Genomic DNA, 26,335 nt, shown 5'->3' on the forward strand with positions numbered 1-26,335 from the left:
GAAATCGATGAAACTGGTGTTACTTCTCGACGTAATCGCCCTGCAGACGTACACATTTTTTACAACGCTGACGCCATGATTCCATGGCAGCGGCGAAGGCTTCTTTAGGAGTCTGCTTTGACCACTGGAAAATCACTGAGGCAATAGCAGCATGGCTGGTGAATGTGCAGCCACGGAGAGTGTCTTTCATTGTTGGAAAAAGCCAAAAGTCACTAGGAGCCAGGTCAGGTGAGTAGGGAGCATGAGGAATCACTTCAAAGTTAGAAACTGTTGCGTAATGTTAGCTCGATGTGCGGGTGCATTGTCTTGGTGAAACAGCACACGCGCAGCCCTTCCCGGACGTTTTTGTTGCAGTGCAGGAAGGAATTTGTTCTTCAAAACATTTTTGTAGGATGCACCTGTTACCGTAGTGCCCTTTGGAACGCAATGGGTAAGGATTACGCCCTCGCTGTCCCAGAACATGGACACCATGATTTGACTGGCGCTTTGTTTCTGGATTGAAAAATGGCACCCACGTCTCATCCATTGTCACAACCGACGAAAAGAAAGTCCCATTCATGCTGTCGTTGCGCGTCAACATTGCTTGGCAACATGCCACACGGGCAGCCATGTCGTCGTCCGTCAGCATTCGTGGCACCCACCTGGATGACACTTTTCTCATTTTCAGGTCGTCATGCAGGATTGTGTGCACAGAACCCACAGAAATGCCAACTCTGGAGGCAATCTGTTCAACAGTCATTCGGCGATCCCCCAAAACAATTCTCTCCACTTTCTCGATCATGTCGTCAGACCGGCTTGTGTGAGCCCGAGGTTGTTTCGGTTTGTTGTCACACGATGTTCTGCCTTCATTAAACTGTCGCACCCACGAACGCACTTTCAACACATCCATAACTCCATCACCACATGTCTCCTTCGACTGCGATGAATTTCAATTGGTTTCACACCACGCAAATTCAGAAAACGAATGATTGCACGCTGTTCAAGTAAGGAAAACGTCGCCATTTTAAGTATTTAAAACAGTTCTCATTCTTGCCGCTGGCGGTAAAATTCCATCTGCCGTACGGTGCTGCCATCTCTGGGACGTATTGACAATGAACGCGGCCTCATTTTAAAACAATGCGCATGTTTCTATCTCTTTCCAGTCCGGAGAAAAAAAATCGGAGGCCTTAGAACTTGAATGCACCTCGTACCTATCTGTGACTCAGCATCTCCGCTATATGGTGAGTGGCAACATTCTTTCTCATAATATTTGGACAGTAACTTTGAACCTCTAAACCTCTGCAGCAGGTAATGATATTGAAGAATATTTGAAGTTTCCTGAGAATGTAATCTTAAGAACATGTGATAAAAATTTAGACGTCTGCCATGAATAGAAATTATAGAAGTGGCCCTCTATAAAACTGATACTTTTCGTATCCAAAAATTGTATTTTTTCAGGATTTTCCCAGGAATCCATGAACAAATTGTGCTTTTATTAGCAGCCTAAGGTCCACCCTAGACCAACAGATTTACTCAATTTGTCTGGGATGGAGGAAGTATGTAATGTTTCAATTTTTGAGCCTGTACTGTAGAATAGCTACAGTATGCCCACCCTTCCGGTAGGTATACAGATGGTCGCTAGGCCAAGGACTATCCAAAACACCCTTAGTGATCAGTAGAACTCGAGATATGACACCTGGAAAAATCACATGTTCATGTGTGACTTTTTGGAACATGTTGGTACCATGTATGGACCGATACTACTACTTGTGAGCTAAGCCATACTTTGACTCTCTACTTTAACTCATTATCTGTAAATTTCTGCAATCCTAGCCATATTTTCATCTCCCGAAGCAGTTAAAAACCACTGGGTGGTGAAATCAAGACTGTTTGGAGGATGATGATCAAACAATTCCCACTTGATACAGTTAAGTGACATTTGTGTGCATATGGTAGTATGTGACCTGGTGTTACGCATAGAAATGATGCCAGAATTCTACATCCCCTACCTTTGGTCTGGATGGCTCTTCTGAGCTTGTTTAAAGTTTCACAGTAAGTTTCAGCGCTTATTGTAGTGCAGAAAAGTTCTACAGCACTTTAAAAGTTTAAATAGTGAGCTAGTGTGGGCCCAATCTATTGGTTTTTCCCCCTGCCCTCGCCCCCTCCACATTTACGTGTGCAACTCATGCTTCATCACCTGTCACTATGTGAATGAGGAATTCATCTACTTCCGAATCATATCACATCAGAAACATTAATGCAGCTTCCAATCTCTTCCATTTGTGGACTTCTTTTGGATGTGGTGGGACCCGTTGTATGTTAACAAAGCTTATCGATCACAAGTTTGTACAACATTGTTCATGGTAGCTGAGGGGAAACTGTGACTGATAATTCTGTAATTGTCTACCAATGATTTTCCCTGATTCTGTTATTAACCTGTGGAAGTAGTTCATTTATCACAACAGATGGTCTTCCAGTTTTTTCTTTTCCATTGACTTTTATTCAACATTCCTGGAATGAACAGCGCCATTTTCTGACAGGGACCACTCATAATGTTTTCTCAGTATACTGCAAAAAGTTCACTGTGACTGTCTAGAGCTTTTGTGGTTTTCACATACAGAAAATGGATTGCAAGCATAATTCACAGGTGACAGACTTTTCAATGATTGTAGTCATTGTAATTTATAGTTTCATCACAAACAACAGTTGAATAATTTTTCAGAAACTTTTCCAGACTTTTACTGTTGGTGATGCAGTTATGCTGAAACTGGTCTTTTACCCCACTCCTCCACATACTAGACGGCATTGAAACTTCCTCCCCAAACAATCTCTAACTCCAAGATCACTTATGATAATATTTTTATGGTTCATAACTGCTAGAAAAACTACAATAAAACTGTTTTGTGTACGAAACTGTCAGTGTGTTCCTTTTAGGCATTACGGTTTGTCTATTGCACTCCCTCCTGCCACCACCCAACCCCACTCACCTCCCCACTGTAGTGAAAAAGCAACACAGAACTGGGTAGACATTGATGGATAGTTTAAATGATTGTAATTGTTGCATCTTTAGCTAGTTATTGGCAGTGGCGTCTACAGCAGTAGCAACCTCCATAGATACCTGTTAGCTCTGAAGACAGCTTTAATCCATTGCTTGTATTCTCATTGTTACTTTTTGTAGCTTGTTCACATTGTTAATAGCTCTGTTGATTGAAAGGGGTTTGGACACTGCCTGTCATTATGATTACTCTTTCCTGGTTTGTGTGAATGATATTTGTAATTTGCAATTTCACAATTTTACCATTGGATTCTTTGACAGTTTTTTTTCTGTTTATTTGGCTTTTAGTTTCTGCATCTTTCTTCTGAGTTAATTGTTAATAGTTTTAAATCAAATTAATGGATTCTACTGCTGTTTCTGTTAGTGAAAATTTTGTTTCTTGGCTAGTTTCGCATTTTCTTCGGTTTTCTTAGTTCTATTCTTCAAAAGTTAAAAATAGTACATTATTTCTGAAGGGGATGATTACTATGTTATAATAATTATCTGATATGATGCTTGCACTGTCAACTGTGCACACTCATTTCACTAATCATACTTTTTCTTAAGTAAATTTATTGAATTTCTGTAGTAGTATGTTAGCCATGGTCTAATAAAAAATAAAATATAGCTTTACGGAATTAAGGTAGACTCATGTAGTTGGTTACAGTGTCATTTATACAATGGAAACTAATATGTAGGCCCTTGTATGAGCTGCCACTGGAGTTTGTTAGACATCCCTGTACACACTCACATTTATAAATGATCTTATGATGAAATGTGGTGCTCCTCAATGGCTCTTCTCTCTCTCTCTTCTATTAATGTAACCTGGTGAGTGTCCCCGGATTGATAGTCAATACTCAAGAATAGCGCTTGCAAGAATCTTGTGAGCCACTTCTTTCATGGATGAAATACATTTATATAACATTCTTTCACTGAATCTCATCCTGGACTCTGCTATTCCTATAGTTAGTTTTGCGTGGACCTTCTATTTTAGGTTGTTCCAAATGATTACTTCTATGCATATGGTGGTTGTTACTATTTCCAGTGGTTTCCCACCCAGAGCGTAATTGAACTGTAGTGAATCTCACCTGTGTGAAATATGTTACATTTATTTACATTCAGAGTCAAGTGCCAGACCTTGGAGCAATCATTGATCCTCTGTAGGTCTTCGTATATTTCACTAAAATCTTCTGGTGCTGCAGCCATCCTAAAGTTAACAGCATTGTCTGTAAACAGACTGATGGAGCTTTCTTATTACTTCCTATGATGTTTATGTATGCTGTAAAACAGCAAAGGCCCTATAACACTCCCATAGAATATTGCTGAAATTACCTTTACATCTTTCAGTTTCATCCCATTAAGATGATGGTGCTGAGTTCTATCTGCTGGAAAGCTCTGAATTTAGTCAAAAATCTGGTCTGACACTGAGTAAGCACTTACTTTGTGTATTAAACAACATTGTGGAACTGTTTTCTGAAAGTCAAGTAACACATCATCAGTCTGGGTGCTGTTGCGTACAGCACTTTGGATTGCATGGATGAATAGATCGTGTTGTGTCTCATAGGGTTACTGTTTGCAGATTCCATGTCAGTTTTTATAGAGGGGATTTTCATTCTCCAAGTGTCCTGTTGTGTATGCGTGAGCATATTATTTCACATAATCTCTGCAGAATCTCGCAGGTATCACGTCTTTTGATGATTTTAGTTAAGTTGTATTCTATGATCACTTGCTTTAGTACCTGCTATTTCAATGTTCATGTAATTATTGAGTGGAGGACCTGTATTATGATGTAATGTGAAACAATCTTGAAAGAATGAATTCAGTATTTCAGCTTTCTCTCTGCCATCTTCTATTTTGGTGTTATTATTTTCACTGAGCAACTGGGACTTAACGTATGATGAAAACGTTTTATGATTTTTTTATTAGTTTGGTTGAAAAAATTTTACTCTTGAATTAATTGTTTACACTTCTTATGCTCATTTTGATGTTGTAAAGCTTCACTTAAATCTATGATAAGGCTGTCTGCTTTCATAGCAACTTTCAAACCCAGTTATTGAATCATGTAGGAATTCTCCCATACCTCACAATACATCTGCAGATACTGGAGTAAGGAGGATTGGAATAATTTCCATTGTATTGAGAATGTTCAGATTTCAACATCTTTCATTACAGTTACCTCGTATCCATTCTGTTGAGGTTGCTCAATAACATACTAACAGATTTACAGCAGGACTGGAAGTTTAGAGTAATTGTCTGTAGTTAATTGTGACCTTGAAAGATGATGCAGTGACTGAGGCACTGGATCGATCTACAGGAGGAGCAGAGTTCAAATCCCTATCCTGCCATCCACATTTGGATTTTCCATAATTTCCCTAACTGACTCCAATCAAATGCCAAGATCTTTTCTTTGATAAGCCATGTCCAATTTTCTTCTCGATTTCATGTCTATTCTGAGCTTGTTTTCTATAATGATTTCAGTACCAGCAGGAAATTAAACATTTATCTGAAATGAAACAATCATCTTTCAATTAAGTTTTGGAGTGATTGACAAATCTTTATAGTCTTATTGGATGACAAGAAGCTACTGTGAGCTTATCTTGTAACAACACACAGTCTCTTGGCAGCATTTGATTATGTTAAAAGTTTCAACATTAGAGACGCTAAATGTGTCTTCATATTCAGAGTCTGGTCTGGCCTTCAATTTCACTGCATGTAATAAAAATGACATATACTTAGTACAGAGAAAGTGCCAAATTTTTTATACCTACATTGCCACATAATGTTGGTTTTGTCAATTTTCTTACTATTTGGGCACCTGATGATTTTCATTTTGCGTTCGGTACTACTGATTGTGATTATCTTCTGTATAAAATTCAGATTACAGAAGAAATCACTTACATGATTGTACATATATTTATGACTGACTACATACGGTGAATTTCTTGAATTTTGGTAAATTGATAAAAGTTTGGTAACCTTACCTCCTTCTGCATAACAATTTTAAAAAACTTGATGCAAGTATGAAATGAAGGCATATACTATAAATAAATATTTTGTGAACAGTTGTTACTGAGTTGCCAGTATCCATAAAGAGAAGGGCATTGAATATTTAAATAAGTAAGAAGTTGATTTAGTTTTCCATTTTATTGTCATGATGCACATATAAACAACTTCATTGTTCATCTGATTTTGAAGCTCTGTACAGAGTTGCTTTAAACAGTTTAACTTATCAACAATTGATAAATGTGACTTTCAGGGCTTGTTACAGGTACATTTATGAAAAGGTTCAAGTTTACCACATTTTGACCTGGTTACTTTTTTTTGTAACTAATTAAAATTCTAATTCACAGTAACACTACCTTACTTATTTCTCATATTTAGGATAGTCGGAAGAGAGAGTTTTGGAAGGAAAATGTGAGGCCAGTGCCAGTAATGCATCTTAATGTAATTTCATGGGGTTTTCCCTAGAAATGGCAATTTACAGTGGAACCTTGCATAGTGAGAATAATTCATTCCAGAATCTTACTCGTAGTGGAAACACTCGTTAAGTGAAACAATTTACCCCATATAAATTAATGTAAAAAAACAATAATGTATTCCATGCAGAAAAAGTACTAGTTTTATCATATTCATGCCATTCATTCAAAGAAAATTTTACATACAGTATTGTTGTTGTTGTTGTTGTTGTTGTTGTGGTCTTCAGTCCTGAAACTGGTTTGATGCAGATCTCCATGCTACTGTATCCTGTGCAAGCTCCTTCATCTCCCAGTACCTACTGCAACCTACATCCTTCTGAATCTGCTTAGTGTATTCATCTCTTGGTCTCCCTCTACGATTCTGACCCTTCACGCTGCCCCCCAGTGCTAAATTTGTGATCCCTTGATGCCTCAGGACATGTTCTACCAACTGATCCCTTCTTCTAGTCAAGTTGTGCCACAAACTTCTCTTCTCCCCAATCCTATTCAATACCTCCTCATTAGTTATGTGATCTACCCACCTAATCTTCAACATTCTTCTGTAGCACCACATTTCGAAAGCTTCTATTCTCTTCTTGTCGAAACTATTTATTGTCCATGTTTCACTTCCATACATGGCTACACTCCATAGAAATACTTTCAGAAAAGACTTCCTGACACTTAAATCTATACTCGATGTTAACAAATTTCTCTTCTTCAGAAACGCATTCCTTGCCATTACCAGTCTACATTTTATATCCCCTCTACTTCTACCATCATCAGTTATTTTGCTCCTTTACAACTTTAAGTGTCTCATTTCCTAATCTAATTCCGTCAGCATCGCCCGACTTAATTCGACTACATTCCATTATCCTTGTTTTGCTTTTGTTGATGTTCACCTTATATCCTCCTTTCAAAACACTATCCATTCCATTCAACTGCTCTTCCAAGTCCTTTGCTGTCTCTGACAGAATTACAATGTCATCGGCAAACCTCAAAGTTTTTATTTCTTCTCCCTGGATTTTAATACCTACTCCAAATTTTTCTTTTGTTTCCTTTACTGCTTGCTCAATATACAGATTGAATAACATCAGGGAGAGGCTACAACCCTGTCTCACTCCCTTCCCAACCACTGCTTCCTTTTCATGCCCCTCGACTCTTATAACTGCCATCTGGTTTCTGTACAAATTGTAAATAGCCTTTTGCTCCCTGTATTTTACCCCTGCCACCTTTAGAATTTGAAAGAGAGTATTCCAGTCAACATTGTCAAAAGCTTTCTCTTAAGTCTACAAATGCTAGAAACGTAGGTTTGCCTTTTCTTAATCTTTCTTCTAAGATAAGTTGTAGGGTCAGTATTGCCTCACGTGTTCCAACATTTCTATGGAATACAAACTGATCTTCCCCGAGGTCGGCTTCTACCAGTTTTTCCATTCGTCTGTAAAGAATTCGCATTAATATTTTGCAGCTGTGGCTTATTAAACTGATAGTTCAGTAATTTTCACATCTGTCAACACCTGCTTTCTTTGGGATTGGAATTATTATATTCTTCTTGAAGTGTGAAAGTGTTTCACCTGTCTCATACATCTTGCTCACCAGATGGTAGAGTTTTGTCAGATCTGGCTCTCCCAAGGCTGTCAGTAGTTTTAATGGAATTTTGTCTACTCCCGGGGCCTTGTTTCGACTTAGGTCTTTCAGTGCTCTGTCAAACTGTTCACGCAGTATCGTATCTCCCATTTCATCTTCATCTACATCCTCTTTCATTTCCATAATATTGTCCTCAAGTACATCGCCCTTGTATAGACCCTCTATATACTCCTTCCACCTTTCTGCTTTCCCTTCTTTGCTTAGAACTGGGTTTCCATCCATTCATACAAGTGGCTCTCTTTTCCCCAAAGGTCTCTTTAATTTACCTGTAGGCAGTATCTATCTTACCCCTAGTGAGATAAGCCTCTACATCCTTACATTTGTCCTCTAGCCATCCCTGCTTAGCCATTTTGCACATCCTGTCGATCTCATTTTTGAGACGTTTGTATTCCTTTTTGCCTGAAGGAAGCAGGAATACAGTATTATATACTGTATTATTCATGATACATAACTAATTCTTTTACTAGGAAGCTGTCTATGGTTGTTTGTTTCTGTCAGTGCTTCAATACTTCATGAAAATGTGACACAGTATTATCGTCAAATAAATTTGAAGCGGTTGTAGCCACTGCTTTATGGGGGTGATGATTTTCAATGTATAATGCATCTGATTCCCATACTTTCAACATTTTTCTTATTGTACCAGAATATTGCTGCTTTGCTGTTCCCACCTCTTCTTCCTCCGAAGAACTCCACTGCATGACTTTCTGCTGTGAAACATACTGCGGCTCCATAAGCTCTTCAGTGGTCATTTCTTGTCTGTGATTTTCCGCAAGGTCATCAATATCATTGTTATCCACTTCTAGTCCCATGCTCTTGGCCAAAGGCACAATCTCATTGACTACAGGCTCCACAGGTACTGACTCGTGACTCAGATGCCTCAGAGTTACATTCAACAATGCACTCTGACCAAAGTTTCTTCCAAGCAGAAGGGAGAGTTCTCTTGGTAACACCTTCCTACACCTTTTCAATCATCTTGGCACAGACAACAATGTGTGTCTGAGAGAGAGATTGGTAGCTCCAGTCAACTCAAAGCTGTGTTTGAAGAGTGCTTTAGTGTCGAGCTTCTTAAAGTTAGATATAATGTACTAGTAATGGAGTGGTGTTGGGAGGCAGAAATTGGATTTTAATGAATTGAAATTCTTCAAGGAGGTGGTCTTGTAGGCCTGGAGAATGGGCAGGAGCGTTGTCCATAACAAGCAAGACATGCAGTGACAGATTTATCTCAAGGAAATATTTTTTCACCGGAGGACCAAACATTTCATTGATCCAATCACAAAAACGATCATGTATCACCCTAGTGTTGTTGCTAGACATCCGTATCACATTTAACCTGCTCTTCTGGACATCTTGAAGGCTCGTAGAGTTTCTAAACGGTAAACAAGCAAATTTCAGCTTGCATTTGCACAGAATATCAGTGTGAGATGCCCTTTCATTGGCTTGTGACTGGGCATTGCATTCTTCTCTGCTTCAGTAAGGGTACACTTCACCTTCTTTTTCTAGAACAGACCCATCGTACCACAATCAAAAGTCCGTTGCTGCAGATAACCCTTGGTTGGAATCTATGAGCAGCTTGAAGTTGCTGACGAAGTTCTGTGCTGCCTTTGTGTTGGAGCTGGCTGCTTCACCATGCCTCCAATGCTGTGGGTGCCGGTTCTTCCCTTAAAGTTCTCAAACCATGCATACCTTCCTTTAATCACTGCTTCAGCCACTGATAATCCTGGTGTCGTCTTAACAGGGTTGGTGAAAATCATTTTTGCCTTCTCGCAAATAATGTTCTCATTAATAGTGTCACCTTGCAATTGCTTTTAATTTAGCCATATAAGAAACAACCTTTCGACATCGTCTAGAAGGAAACTTCCTGGCAGATTAAAACTGTGTGCCAGGCCGAGACTTGAACTCGGGACCTTTGCCTTTCGCGGGCAAGTGCTCTACCAACTGAGCTACCCAAGCACGACTCACGCCCCTTTCTCACAGCTTCACTTCTGCCAGTACCTCGTCTCCTACCTTCCAAACTTTACAGAAGCTCTCCTGCAAAGCTTGCAGAACCAGCACTCCTGAAAGAAAGGATATTGCGGAGACATGGCTTAGCCACAGCCTGGAGAACGTTTCCAGAATGAGATTTTCACTCTGAAGCGGAGTGTGCGCTGATATGAAACTTCCTGGCAGATTAAAACTGTGTGCCAGGCCGAGACTCGAACTCGGGACCTTTGCCTTTCGTGGGCAAGTGCTCTACCAACTGAGCTACCCAAGCATGACTCACGCCCAGTCCTCACAGCTTTACTTCTGCCAGTACCTTGTCTCCTACCTTCCAAACCTTACAGAAGCTTTCCTGCGAACCAGGAATATGAAACCATTGTTTAGATACTCTTGTCACTCCCTTTGAAGCGTATATCTCCTTATTCCTGTCCTTGTTCTTGAGGATAGTGCAAATAGTTGTAGACCGATTGTATGTGCATGCTAAATTGACAACACTCGCACCATGTTTGTGTTTTTTCAGTAATTTTATGTTTCATTTCTAATGTAATTTTCTTTCTCTTATGGTAGTTTATTAAAATTTGCACACAAAAATACACTGTGTGAATACAAGTTTAGAAAAATGTGTGCTCACAAGCTGAGAAAGAGTGCTAAACCCTGACTGCAGTATGTACTGAAGGCATCGTTCATATGCTGCTGCCGACAATGAAAGGTGTTCATATTGTTGAACGTTTCCCCTGCCACATGCGAGTGGCTGGTGATGTCCCACTAAATTGTTGTCACTCACTATGCGAAACATCACTTGTGGAGTGATTTTTTTTTTCCTTTTTTTTTTTTCTTCACATTATGTGAGATGCTCATTAAGTGAGATTCCACTGTACTTACAAAAAGTGTGTAAAACATTGTGGACTGCCCAGTGTCATTGACCCCCCCCCCTCCCCCAATCTTCCAGTTTCTTCCCAGTTCAGCAGAAAAATCCAAAACCTAATTACAAACTGATGCACATGAAATTTAATTTGGATTCAAACTAGCCATCAGAATTAAAACATGGGTCAAGATTCGAAAAGGCAGGTTCTTTTGAAGTGCAGTGTGGCAGGAGGAGGAAAGCAATTGATCCAACATCTGTAGAAAATGTGGCCACAGCATTGCAGGACAGGGTCGAGCAGTGGTGTGCAAATGTGCAGTGTATAGGAAAAGGAAATTGCCCGAACATTGGACATGCCTGTGAGCACAGTGCATAAAATGCTATGAAACATCCTGCATTGCTATCCATATAAAATCACCTGTGTTCAGTAATTGTTTCCTGCTAACCTGCCAGTAAACAAAATGTTTGCTCTAGAATTTCATGGTCACATGAAAGTGGGCCGTGAATGGCCATGGAACATTCTGTGGACATACGAAGCCCATTTATGTCTCAAAGGACATGTCAATATGCAGAATTGCAAATATGGGCACAAACTTCAAGGTACCATTGGAAATGCCGACTGTGTACTGTGGGTGATGGCATTGTTTATCAGAGGACCGTATTTTTTGAAAGTGATGAGTCCTGCTGGTCCTGTTACGTGTACCATCACTGGTATATACTGTGAGACTCTTTTGCACACCATCATCATCATTCCAGCCCTTCAACACTAGCTGTCTGTTTAGGATAATTTTTATGCAAGTTGGCACTCCTCTGCACATTGCACGGCCAGTGAAGTGGCTGCTGCAGAAGCATTTCGGAAATGCTAGAATTATCAGCCATCATTTCCCTAGAGCCTGACACTCGCGATCACCTGATCTTAATCTGTGTGACTTTTGGCTGTGTGGTTATCTGAAAGATGTTGGGTTTAGTGCTCCACCGTGAGTGCAGCTGAGTTGATGGCATGCATTGCACAATGTATCCTGAATGTAACCCCTGAGACACTCTGATCTGTAGTGGAACATGCTGTTACTCAGTTTCAACTTGGGGCAGAAAAAGCGAACAGCATACTGAATGTATCTTGCGCCAATCTCATGACAATTAGAAACCAATGTTAATTTGCTTTTTATGCAGTTTTTGGTCCCAGGACCATGAAAAACTGATGTCATTTTGCTTCTTTGATGTTTTTGGCCTCACGACAATTAAAGACTTAGTTTTCCACCTGATGTGATATGACCTTGGTGGATGGGCTTAGGTAACAGTGCTGTAACTGGTTGCTGGTGAATTTGTGCAGTCATGCACGGCATGGATGGTGTAATGTGAAATTCAAACCATAGCAGTCATATTGTAATTCATGTGTCAATTGTAATTGGCCCCATTTACATTAAGACACTTACACTGCCATCTCTTGGTAAAATTTTCATTTTTTTTATTTTTATTTTTTTTTCTTCCCCCCAGAGACTTCTCCTTTGCATTAAGAATATGCTGTTCAAATTTGACTTCATTCTGAGCAGAGGTTTTCTTTCTACACCATTTTAAAACTGGAACTTTAGTTATAGGCACTCTGTATATTAACAACAATGATTCATGTTTTCAAGCATTATTAGTATTGTCTGTGTATATATGTATGTAATTTGATAAATGATCCTTTTTTGTTTTCTTGTTTCAGATGTCATTGCATATGTGGAAGTGCGGTCTGGTGGTGATAACAGATCTATGGGAGTCAAAGATCAGTTACAGAGGCTTGGTGCAGTAGTTTCAGACACATTTTCAGATGAAGTATGTAAATTCTTATTATAAGATGGTGATGTTTGTTTACCATTTTGTAAAGCAGTTAAAAAACCAGACTATGTAATGTGGTTTTGCATCATCACAAAAGCTGGATAGCACATGGCTATTTGTCTTGAGTTTGTGAAATGTGATAAGACCACCATATTTTCTGTGTATTTTACTAATTTTCTTTTCAAAATGCATCAGTGTCTTCCAAACTATTTTAGACTGTAAATTTGAGTAGAAACTTTCATCAGTTTAAGTTCTTTGTTGTTGTTTCTACCTACTACAGAGACAGTCTGTAAAAGGAAGCTGTCAAAATAACTACTCAGCACAGCAAACTGTATGCTTTAGAGTCATGTGACGATCACAGACACACTTTGCAGAACTGGAGGAATCATTACAAACATGATACACCACCCCCTGATTCACCCATCTGACATACCTGAGGACAACAAAAGAGACAGGGTCTTACAGTGAATTGATGACTGTTGTTCTGCAGTCTGGGACAGGTGGGTGACACAGGAAAGGTTCAAGTCTTGACCATCAGAAGTGAACCTAGCAGCCTTTCAGAGAGCTAGAGCAGAGGTTCGGCAAACATTTAAAGCAAATAGAAAGAAGTTATGGCAAAAGTTTTTAAATTTGGTAGATTGTTCCACTGTGTCCACTGTAGACGTCCACAAGAGTATGAGAGTCAGTTGGGGTTGATTTGGAAAGTAAGGATGCAAGTACATTAGTTGCCATTCAGTGATAAGTGCCTTTGTTTCTATCCAAGAAATAAATTTCAATCAACCTATACAGTTTTAATTTAATCACAGCCTGTCCAACAGGCTATGAGCCCAGAGAAAGAGTCAGTTGGGGTTGATTTGGAAAGTAAGGATGCAAGTACATTAGTTGCCATTCAGTGATAAGTGCCTTTGTTTCTATCCAAGAAATAAATTTCAATCAACCTATACAGTTTTAATTTAATCACAGCCTGTCCAACAGGCTATGAGCCCAGAGAAAATGTGTTAATTTTCTATAGAAGTTTTTATTTTCTTCACGTCAATCAAGGCTCCAGAGTGTGTTCAGTTATATTGAGGGTTTTACTTGGAAAATGAAAGGGTAAGAGATGGAATGAACAAAGCTTTTCAGTCTCCAAAAATTTCATGGAGTAGATTTTTAGTTATGGAAGTATCAAATAGAATGTACCTTTTGAGCTGAGAAATTGCTAGACATTGTTCACGGAAGTAAAGTAAGGCCGATTGAAGGTACAGATGCACAGAACTACTTGTGGGATGAGTTTAATGCAAAAACAATGCCTTTTATTTTGTCTGGTATGGAACTGTCATGCCGTGTGCTATGTGGTATGTGGAATTGGTTTAAGACAATTCATGAGCAGCGAGTGTTGAAACAATAGTTCTTCAAATATAAGATGTTGTGCTGTCATGCTATTGCACAACATAACATTAGCACAGCCTCTTGCAGGTGTTGGTGAACAGTAGACAAGATTGCCAAAATTTTAGGTGGACTTCCATCAAAATATGATTAATTTGTTACAGCTTGGGACTTGGGTGACGAAAGCAGGCAGACTTTTGGCAATTTAACAGCAAGGTCACTGAATGAAGAGAAATGTATGTCACAGATTGAAGAAATAGCAGCTGCATTTGCAGCTCTAGATGGTAGCCACGAAAGGGACCAAGGTCAGGGTCAATGTTTCCAAAGTAATTTAAGAGGACAAATTGTTTGGTTTGCTGATAGCACTGCATCGAAACATGTGACCTCACACAAGGAATGGTTTTAATTCTTAAACCAGTAGGGGAAGTTCGAAATTCCTGTTCACATTGGAGATAATTCAGTTGTCTATGTGATGGTATTGGACCAGTGAAGTTAAATGCACTAGTAAATAGTGTATGGGAACCTCGTCCACTGGGGGAGACATAGTATGTATTTGGTCTGAAAAAATAAAAATATCTCTTTTCAGTAGGAACAGTAGCTAGTAAAAGTTTAGAAGCCACATGCAACAGTAATAAGATTGAGGTATTTAGAGAGAGGCTAGTGGCAAGTGATTTAAAAACAGAAAATCAATGTTACAGAATGTTATTTTGTATGGGGAAAATGTGGAACAAGCAAGAAAATTTGAGATTGGGACACGAGAATTTGAAGAAAATGGCTGACCGTGGTTTTTATTCCAGAAATAAAATCAAATGCTTTGAGTAAGTACGAGAATTTGAAGAAAATGGCTGACCGTGGTTTTTATTCCAGAAATAAAATCAAATGCTTTAAGTAAGTACTTCTTCATGTCAGTATGGTAAACTGCATAGGAAGGGATTTAGATCAAGTTTTCAGACTCATGCCTGTGGTCCAGGAGAATTTATTCATGCTTATGTATGTGGAAGGATGCCATACACATAGTTAGATGGTGCTCACCATTTTGTTATTTTCAAAGATGACGGTATTTCATATAGGTTTGTGTTCTTTCATAAGAACATAAGTGACGCCACTTATGTGTTCTTAGAGTTTCAACAGTTGGTGGGATGGCAATCAAGGAATAAGCTTAAAGTTATTGGGACTGCTAATGGGACAGAATTTGTTAATGATCAACTTCATTCATCTCAAGGAGACTGGTATTGTCCATGAAAGCATACACAACAGAGCAGAATGGTAAAGTTGAACATGAAATCAGATCGGTAGTGGAAAGTGCTCACAGAATGCATCTTGATTCTGGTCAACATGACAGTGTATACACTGCATCACTGTCCGTGAAAGCCTAATTGTAATGAGGTGCCTTAAGAGAAAACAACATTAAAGTATATGAGGAGAGGTAGTGCTGAATGTTTTATGCCTACTCCCAAATGGTTATGATCCAAATTTCAAAGTAAATCGAGGATGATGGTAATGGTTGCTTACAATGATTACAGTAACAATTATAGACTGTATGGTCGGTTAACAAAGAAGAAAACTGTTTCACCAGGCTTGGTTCTCAATGGAAATGTTAAAATGTGTCCTACAGAACTCAGGCCAAACAACATTATATACGAGTGCAAGTTCCTGACTGAAGCAGAGGGAAAAGAAGTTCAATGACCTTTTCAAAATGAAGAAGATTTTCTGCAAGATCGAGGACTCTATGCTAATGAGATGTGGGTCAGTTAGGGATGATTCAAAGAAATTGTTATGAACTTTGCCCCCCAGTTTGTTTCCAAACTGTCATGGCTTATGCAGCAGTATTTGACGAGCTGCACATTGTCAGGGAGGTGATGACATCTGGAAACTCTGACAAGTGGTGCACAGTAATGAAAGATGAAATGTCTTCATTGTTGCTAAATAAGACCCAGTATTTAGTGGATCTATCTCCAGATTGCCAGACTTGATTGTAGGTGGATTCACAAAATGAAATGTAAACCAGATGGTAGCTTAATGAGGTATAAATCTAGAATATTTGCAGAAGGGTATTCTCAGAAATATGAACTTGATTATGGAGAAACTTTTTCCCCTGTTGTTCAGTATGAATTAACTTGTATTCTTTGGCTTTGGCAGGATTGTATGATATGGACAGGAAGCAGTTTGTTGTGGAAACCGCTTTTCTCAATGGTGATTTGCAAGATGATTTATTCATGAAACAGCCTGAAGGTTTCATTAGTGAAAATGCAAATTTAGTTTGCAAATTAAACGAAAGCCTTTATGGACTGAAGCAGACTCCTCGGTGCTGAAATCAAAAATTTGTTCAGTTTATTAATTTTATTAAATTTCAAATAGCTTAATTCAGATGACTGTGTTTCATGCTCAAGTTGATGGCCAAAAAGTATTTTTGGCTTTTTTTTATAAATGCATTAATTGTAAGTAAATCAATAGCAACTATAAATAAAATACTTGAAGAAATCAAAACTCATTTTGAAATTGTGGCTGACAAACTCATTCACTATGTAGAATTGGCAATCAAGCAAGACAATGAAAGTAAAGAACTGTTTATCTGCTAAGAGGGCAGCAATTAGTTGCCCCTTAGAAAAATTGAGCATAAATAACTGCAAGTCCTACACAACACTCACTGATTGCAGTTTAAACTTGCATTTAGGACAGTACACAGTAAATGATGGTAAGAATCTATGTTCTATTTCATGAGGCTGTAGGTGGTTTGATGTTTGCTGCCACAGTGACAAGACATGATATAATGTTTTCTGCCAGTCAAGCAAGTAGTTTCCTTAACAAGGCTGCACATGAGTGTAGAACTGCTGTTAAATGCAGCCTGAAGTATCTTCAGGGTACAAGAGACAATGGTGCTACATATACAGTGGAAATAAACTTAAACTTCTTGTGTGACAAGGTGTTGATTTTGCTAGAGATGTTGATATTTGTCAGTGTACTGACTGGGGAACCTGTTACACGGACATCGTGCAGGCAAAATGTGTTGCCAGATCTGTGACGAGTATGTTGCAGCGTCTGGAAAAATTGCTGAAATCACCGGGCTTGGTACATTCTTACAGGGGCTTGGAGTTAATATAGAGCAACCAGCACCACTCTCTGTGGACAACAAAAGTGCATTTCAATTAATGGGAAACAATGAACATTGCAAAAGGACTAAACATATCGATACAAAGCTCCATTATGCTTATGAAAAAATAAATGATGGTTCTGTTCTTATCTCTTATGTTAAATTAGAAGGTTAGTTGGCAGACAAATTCACAAAACCACTATCAAAAGAAAAGTTGTAGACTAGTCGTATATCATCATCAATTGTGTCTCTGAAATCAACACGAGTGGGAGTGTTGAATAGCATAGCTTTTAATACTGTTTACTTGTGCGTGTGTGTGTGCTTGCACGCATGCGTGCAATATAATGTCTTTGTACATCTCAGGTTTTATGATCTTTGCTCTTTCTGACCACCACACAATCTTTTATTCCTTTACATACATTTGTATCATTTTTTACTAAATGTTCCGTGTCTTGAGCTTTAATTGCCTTCATTTTTATCCAAGAAATAAATCTCATTTTTCATATGCTGTTGTAATTTATTTACAGCCTGTCCAACAGTTTAACCATCCTTTCTTCTTATGAGAGCTAATTTATAGTGAAGAACACATTTCCTCACTCTAAGAGTATTCTTTGTGACATACTGCTGCAGCTGTGTGCCAATTACAATAACTTTGTAACTGGCGTTTCACTGAGTCGAGTAATGGGTCATATTGTTTTCCTATGCCAGTGTTGTCTAATTGTAGGTTTCTTTTAGAAACAAAACCTCATAGGTGCTTTTTTTTAAACGCAAGAGAAAGTGTACAACAATAGATGGAGGAGCAGTATCTAAACATTTTTTTGCAACTGGGGATGCTATTGGCTTCTTCTTGCTTTTTAGGGCCCTTCTCTGATGAACAATATTAAAGACATATTGGGAATTACCTTCTAAGGTCATTTTATTGTGCATAATATCCCCTTCTGTAAAATAGTTTGTGTTATTCTTTTTGCCATTGGTTTGGAAATTATTTTGTCCACAGTAAAGAGACATGTTGCATGTTACTCTTGTTGTTGTTGTTGTTGTTGTTGTTGTTGTTGTTGTCTTCAGTCTGGAGACTGGTTTGATGCAGCTCTCCACACTACACTATCCTGTGCAAGCCTTTTCGTTCCTGAATAACTACTGCAACCTACATCCTTCTTAACCTGATGTTCCTCATATCTGGCTACTATTTTTAATCTTTTACTCATCCTTTAGTGTTGGAATCTCTTCTTGTCAACGTCAAGTGATGCTCGAGAAGTTGGAGGAACAAGGGAAAATGTTACACTACCCCTTCTTATTTGTGCCCAAATACAACAACTCAGTGTCTTAACACTGGTAAAACCACACAAATCAGGAAGCTTTTTTGGTAACACAGAATCTTTCTTACAAACTGCGTATTAAAATACTTCAGTAGACTGTTGCGTATTTACAAAAAAATGGAGGTATGAGATACTGTTCTTCAGCACGACAAACGTTATACAGTTCAGTGCAAGGAGTGTGTTTGAAAGATTTCTGACCTGTAACTGATGAAAGTTCATAGATGAACACACATGCAGCTGTATACAGCTGACTGTTTGTCCCCTGCCCTTCCCTTGAGTTAGTCATGACTGATTTTATGCTGCTCTTAATGCTAGTGTATCCTGTGCAAGCATCTTCATCTCTGCATAGCTATTACAACCTACATCTGTTCGAACCTGCTTACTGTAGTGAAGCCAACATTTCCCTTAACAATTTTTACTCCCCACAGTTGCTTCCATTACTACAGATGTGTTCAGAATATTAGACTAAATCTTTTTTTCCAAAACTTTACATTTATTACACATTTGCATCTACGTACAGATTGTATCCTGTTTGGCATAGTTTTTATTAACTTTTGACATGACATTTTAATATCATTGTCATGGTACCAGATTTCCTCTAGCTTCTCCGTGAGATCTTGTTTGGTGGTTATTGTAAATTTCCTTATCCTCTGTTTCACAATAGCCCATAAATTACAATTGGGTTAATATCAGGGCTATTCCCTGGCCAGGGCAACACTTTCAATTGCTTTTTTTTTTCCAAGTTCTTGGAAACATTTTTGCCTTTGTGGCAAGTTGCTCCATCATGCATAAAAATGTCATCTTTATTAGGAAACCACTCATTTATTTGGGGAAAAAGTTACTTTTCAAGGATATCCTTATACTGTTCTTGCCCCATTGTCCCTTCAACAGTGTGTAATCTACCAGGGCCTTTCGCAGACATCACACTCCAGACCATAACGGAAGTTGGATGCTTCATACATTGCTACACATGCTTAGCTTTGAACTGTTCTCCAGGTCTTTGCCGAACATACTGGCTGCTTGCTTAATTCACTGTGAATACAGATTCATCACTGAAGTATATATGAAGCATGTGTACAAAATTGCTAGTTAGAAAAGTTGGGAATAGTAGCATAGGAGACCTCAACAGTCCCAAAATTCAAATGTGCATTTCTTGTTTATCAATAAAACATCACAATATCAAACCAAAACTCCTAACTTTAGAGATCAGACCCACTTAATGTACCGTATCATTGCACATAGCTTAGCCCAGTCCCCACTTGTCCACTCCTGATGTTGTTTAGTCCACTGCAGTCTTTTGGTTTTCATGGCAGGTGTGATTTTCTGCTTTTTACTTGGTCGGCGTGCCTTTAAACCACATTCAAAAAGCCTCCTCTCACTTTTACAGGTGAAACTTCAGTACCCAAACCTTTCAGCTGATGGCTCATGTCTGTAGAAGTAAGTTTACAGTTCATTGTTGCCATATTTGTAAGTCTTCTGATTGTTCTAGAACTGATTTTTCTTTTATGTCATTTTCCTTTCCTGTTTGGCTTGTGTTCACCACCTTTCTGCACTGAAAGTTTGATTCTGCTGACAATTGTCTGTGATATTCTCATTCTGTCAGCAATTTCTTGCTGTGTATAATGATTTTCAGCAAAAAGTGTTAACACAGCCGAAACTTTCCGAGGTGAAACATCTTTTGCCTTCCTCATAACCTCACTTTCTTTGGAAACTCCATGATTTATTCCTATAGCTAAAAACACGCAAGTTCACAAGATACAAGATGGCTTGTTAATGTAGCAAGAACTTTATAGAATAAATAACAAGCTGAAGTACACCACAGAACCATAAAACATCACTGTAAACACAGTTTCACAGTATGTACACAGACAACCAGCACCAACATGATTTGGAGGTAAAATGACTAGTGTTACCAACTGTGAAAAATTCAGTGATCTGTGAGTTGCTTGGAGGGAAAATTTTGTGGCATCAGTCAAGCCATTAAAATAAATCACACTTTTCTCTCCTATTTTTACACCAGAAAACATAAGAGTATAAAAAATAATAGTGTGAACACCTGGAACTAATTTATGACCATAACATGTTGTCATAGGAGCAATGACATAATCTGTTACCAAAAAAATCATCCATAAAATACTTCAAAATGGCCTAAGGCCAAAATTGTACAATTGTACAGGAAATAAAGAAAATGGCAGCTGAAGGCTTCAAGAAATCATTCAAAAAATTCATCGCAGCTGCCAACCCTACCACATTCAAAATTATCAAAAATAATCATTTAGTTTAATTATTTGAACGTGATGGTAAATTAATGATTCCTTAACGCTTTAGGATATGCTCTTTCATCAAATCCTGTCTTGTAAACAAGTTATGCACGAATGTCGTCCATCCCTGACTACCCATCTAATCTTCAACAGTCTTCTGTAGTATTACATTTCAAAAGTTCCTGTTGTTTTCTTGCCTGTGCAGTCTATTATACATCTTTCAGTTCCATATAACACTCCACATGAATACTTTCTTTTTGTATTAGGTCTTAACATATTGGTCTCTTTCAGAAAAGTTTTTCTTGCTATTGACAGTCTGCATCTTATATCCTATTTACTTCTGTGTTATCAGTTATTTTGCTCCCCAAGTCCTAAAACTTGTCTACTAGTTTCAGCGTCTCATGTCATAATTTGACTATGCAATCTCTTCAGCATCTCATGACATAGACTATGCAATCTTGTTTTATTTATTTTCATTCTATAAACTTATCTTAAAGACATTACCCATTCCACTCAACTGGTTTTCCAAGTCCTGTGCCATTTCTGACATAACTAAAATCTCATCAACAAACTTTATACCTTCATAATTTTAATTGTTTTTCCAAATTTCTCTTTAGTTTCCTGTACTGCTTGCTCAGTGTACCAATGGAATAACACCAGAGACAGACTGTGACTCAGTCTCACTTCCTTCTCAACTACAACTTTGCTTTTATGCCCTTTGATTAAATCACAGTCTCGCTGCTGCGTGAGTTGTAAATAACCTTTCACTGCCTATATTTTACCTCCAGAATTTCCCCGAGAACATTCCAGTAAACACTGTCAAAATACTTGCTTCAGTGTGTTTCAGAGATAAATCTAAGGGTGAACATTGCCTCACACATTTCTATACTTCTACAGAACCCAAAATGATCTTTCACGATGTGAAATTCCACCAGTTTTTCCCTTCTTCTGTAAAAATATGAAAGTATTTTGAACCCATGACTTTTTTAAACTTTTTGGTATGATAATATTCAAATCTCACAGTACCTGGCTTATGCAGAGTTGGAATTCCTGGCTTATTCAGTGTTGGAATTCCTGGCTTATTCAGAGTTGGAATTATTACATTCTTCTTTGTCTGACAGTAGATCTTGTATGTCAGATGGAACAGTTTTATCATGGTATGTTCTACTGAAGATATTAATAATTCTGAGGAAATGGGGTTTACTCCTGGTGTCTTATTTTGACCCATATCTTTCAATGCTCCAACAAATTCTTCTTACAGTGTCACATCCCAAGCTCACTTTCATCTTCTTCCCTTTCTTTGATACCAGCTTCAAGTTTGTTTCCGTGTATAGTCCCTCTGTATATTCATCCCAATTTTCAGCCTTTCTTCTTTACTTAGTACTGACTTGCCATCTGAGTTGCTGATGTTGTCACATCTACATCTACAGCTACATGGTTACTCTGCAATTCACACTTAAGTGCCTGGCAGAGGGTTCATCGAAACCATTTTTGTACTAATTCTCTACCATTTACTCTCAAGTGGCATGTGAGAAAAAGCAATACCAAATCTTTCCATTTGAGCTCTAATTTCTATTATTTTATTATGATGATCATTTCTCCCTGCATAGGTGGGTGTCAACAAAATATTCAGAAGAGAAATTTTATGATTGAAATTTCATAAATAGATCAGGCTGGGGAAAAAAAAACCACCTTTGTTTCAGTGACTGCCACCCCAACTTGTGTATCATATCAGTGACACTGTCACCCCTATTGCGCGATAACACGAAACGAGCTGCCCTTCTTTTCACTTTTTCGATGTCCTCCATCAATCCTACCTGGTAAGGATCCCACACCGCGCAGCAATATTCCAGCAGAGGATGGACAAGTGTAATGCAGGCTCTCTCTTTAGTTGGTTTGTCGCATCTTCTAAGTGTTCTGCCAACAGAGCTCAGTCTTTGTTTAGACTTCCCCTTATCTGTGTAGTCTTTCCAATTTAAGTTGCTCGTATTTGTAATTCCAAGGTATTTAGTTGAATTGACAGCCCTTAGATTTGTGTGATTTATCATGTACCCGAAATTTATCAGATTTATTTTAGTACCAATGTGGATGACCTCACACTTTTCTTTGTTTAGTGCCAGTTGTTACTTTTCACGTCATACAGAAGTTCTCTCTAGATCATTTTGTAATTAGAAGTGACCATCTGACGATTTTACTAGACTGTAAATTACAGTGTCATCTGCAAACAATCTAAGGGGGCTGCTCAGATTATCACCTAGATCATTTACGTAAATCAGGAACAGCAGGGGGCCTATGACACTACCTTGCGGAACGCCAGATATCACTTCTGTTCTACTCGATGATTTACTGTCTGTCACTACAAATTGTGACCTCTCTGAGAGGAAATCACAAATCCAGTCACATAACTGAGACAATACTCCATATGCATGCAATTTGATTAATACACACTTGTGAGGAACGGTATCGAAAGCCTTCTGGAAATCTAGGAATATGGAATCGATCTGAGATCCCTTGTTGACAGCACTCATTACTTCATGGGAATAAAGAGCTAGTTGTGTTGCACAAGAACAATATTTTCTCAATCCATATTGGTTATGTATAAATAAGTCATTTTCTTCAAGGTGATTCCTAATGTTTGAGTACAGTATATGCTCCAAAATCCTACTGCCAGTTGAGGTAAGTGATATGGGTCTGTAATTCATTGGGTTAGTCCTATTTCCTTTCTTGAATATTGGTGTGACCTGTGCTACTTTCCAGTGTTTAGGAACAGACCTTTCGTCAAGTGAATGGTTGTATACGATTGCTAACAAAGGCACTATTGTGTCTGCATACTCTGAAAGGAACCTGATTGGTATACCATCTGGACTGGAAGGCTTGCCTTTCTTAAGTATTTTGCAACACCTAAGATATCTTCTTTTATGTCACTCATGCTAACAGCTGTTTTGGTTTCAAATTCTGGAATATTTACTTCGTCTTCTTTTGTGAAGGAATTATGGAAAACTGTATTTCGTAACTTCGCTTTAGTTGCACCGTCATCGGTAACATTTCCATCACTATCGCGCAGTGACGGTATTGACTGTTTTTTGCCACTGGTGTACTTTGCATACGACCAGAATATCTTTGGGTTTTCTATCATATTTTGAGACAATGTTTCACTGTGGAAACTATTAAAAGCATCTCCCATTGATGTCCGCACTAAATTTCAAGCTTCCGTGATACTTATCCAGTCTTGGGGATTTTGCGTCCTTCTGAATTTGGCGTGCTTTTTTTCATTGCTTCTACAACATTGTTCTGACGTGTTTTGTGTACCATGGTGGGTCAGTCTCATCTCTTATTAACTTAGGCAGTATGAATCTATCTATTGCTGTTGATACTGTATCTTTGAATTTGAGCCATATCTGATCTACACTTACATAATTAGCTTGGAAGGAATGGAGACTCTCTCTTAGGAAAGCATCAAGCGAATTTTTATCTGCTGTTTTATATATATATATAAAAGTGCTGGCAGGTCGACAGACACACAAACATACACACAAAATTCAAGCTTTCGCAACAAACTGTTGCCTCGTCAGGAAAGAGGGAAGGAGAGGGAAAGATGAAAGGATGTGGGTTTTAAGGGAGAGTGTAAGGAGTCATTCTAGTCCTGGGAGCGGAAAGACTTACCTTAGGGGGAAAAAGGTACGGGTATACACTCGCGCGCACACACACACATATCCATCCACAAATATACAGACACAAGCAGACATATTTAAAGACAAAGAGTTTGGGCAGAGATGTCAGTCGAGGCAGAAGTGCAGAGGCAAAGATGTTGTTGAATGACAGGTGAGGTATGAGTGGTGGCAACTTGAAATTAGCGGAGATTGAGGCCTGGTGGTTAACGGGAAGAGAGGATATATTGAAGAGCTAGTTCCCATCTCCGGAGTTCGGATAGGTTGGTGTTGGTGGGAAGTATCCAGATAACCCGGACGGTGTAACACTGCGCCAAGATGTGCTGGCCGTGCACCAAGGCATGTTTAGCCACAGGGTGATCCTCATTACCAACAACCACTGTCTGCCTGTGTCCATTCATGCGAATGGACAGTTTGTTGCTGGTCATTCCCACATAGAATGCATCACAGTGTAGGCAGGTCAGTTGGTAGATCACGTGGGTGCTTTCACACGTGGCTCTGCCTTTGATTGTTACACCTTCCGGGTTACAGGACTGGAGTAGGTGGTGGTGGGGTGGTGCATGGGACAGGTTTTACACCGGGGGCGGTTACAAGGGTAGGAGCCAGAGGGTAGGGAAGGTGGTTTGGGGATTTCATAGGAATGAACTAAGAGGTTACGAAGGTTAGGTGGACGGCGGAAAGACACTCTTGGTGGAGTGGGGAGGATTTCATGAAGGATGGATCTCATTTCAGGGCAGGATTTGAGGAAGTCGTATCCCTGCTGGAGAGCCACATTCAGAATCTGATCCAGTCCCGGAAAGTATCCTGTCACAAGTGGGGCACTTTTGTGGTTCTTCTGTGGGAGGTTCTGGGTTTGAGAGGATGTGTATATGCGGATGGATATGTGTGTGTGTGCGAGTGTATACCTGTCCTTTTTTCCCCCTAAGGTAAGTCTTTCCGCTCCCGGGATTGGAATGACTCCTTACCCTCTACGTTAAAACCCAAATCCTTTCGTCTTTCCCTCTCCTCCCCACTCCACCAAGAGTGTCTTTCCGCCGTCCACCTAACCTTCGCAACCTCTTAGTTCATCCCTATGAAATCCCCAAACCACCTTCCCTACCCTCTGGCTCCTACCCCTGTAACCGCCCCCGGTGTAAAACCTGTCCCATGCACCCTCCCACCACCACCTATTCCAGTCCTGTAACCCGGAAGGTGTACACAATCAAAGGCAGAGCCACGTGTGAAAGCACCCACGTGATTTACCAACTGATGTGCCTACACTGTGAAGCGTTCTATGCGGGAATGACCAGCAACAAACTGTCCATTCGCATGAATGGACACAGGCAGACAGTGTTTGTTGGTAATGAGGATCACCCTGTGGCTAAACATGCCTTGGTGCACAGCCAGCACATCTTGGCACAGTGCTACACCGTCCGGGTTATCTGGATACTTCCCACTAATACCAACCTGTCAGAACTCCGGAGATGGGAACTTGCCCTTCAGCATATCCTCTCTTCTCGCTATCCGCCAGGCCTCAATCTCCGCTAATTTCTAATTTCAATTTGCCGCCTCTCATACCTCACCTGTCTTTCAACATCATCTTTGCCTCTGTACATCCGCCCCGACTGACATCTCTGCCCAAACTCTTTGCCTTTACAAATGTCTGCTTGTGTCTGTGTATATGCGGATGGATATGTGTGTGTGTGTGCGCGCGAGTGTATACCAGTCCTTTTTTCCCCCTATGGTAAGTCTTTCCGCTCCCGGGATTGGAATGACTCCTTACCCTCTCCATTAAAACCCAAATCCTTTTGTCTTTCCCTCTCCTTCCCTCTTTCCTGACGAGGCAACCGTTGGTTGCGAAAGCTAGAATTTTGTGTGTATGTTTG

The 26,335-nt window shown here is 39.3% G+C and overlaps 1 protein-coding gene and 1 non-coding gene across 4 annotated transcripts in view; one reads left to right on the plus strand and one right to left on the minus strand.

Moving 5' to 3' along the window:
- LOC126188902 (microcephalin) overlaps positions 1 to 26,335 on the plus strand; it is a 278,114-nt gene that overhangs the window by 76,676 nt on the left and 175,103 nt on the right. For all 3 annotated transcript variants that reach the window (XM_049930587.1, XM_049930589.1, XM_049930588.1), the window contains exon 3: positions 12,657 to 12,766. In XM_049930587.1, coding sequence (XP_049786544.1) covers positions 12,657 to 12,766 — 110 coding nt within the window. The remainder of the gene's footprint in view (positions 1 to 12,656; positions 12,767 to 26,335) is intronic.
- Positions 10,290 to 10,364, minus strand: Trnas-cga (transfer RNA serine (anticodon CGA)). The gene has a single exon. It is a non-coding gene; the product is annotated as a tRNA-Ser (tRNA).

This window comes from Schistocerca cancellata, chromosome 5 (genome assembly GCF_023864275.1).
Source record: "Schistocerca cancellata isolate TAMUIC-IGC-003103 chromosome 5, iqSchCanc2.1, whole genome shotgun sequence".
In the NCBI taxonomy this organism is placed as follows: domain Eukaryota; kingdom Metazoa; phylum Arthropoda; class Insecta; order Orthoptera; family Acrididae; genus Schistocerca; species Schistocerca cancellata.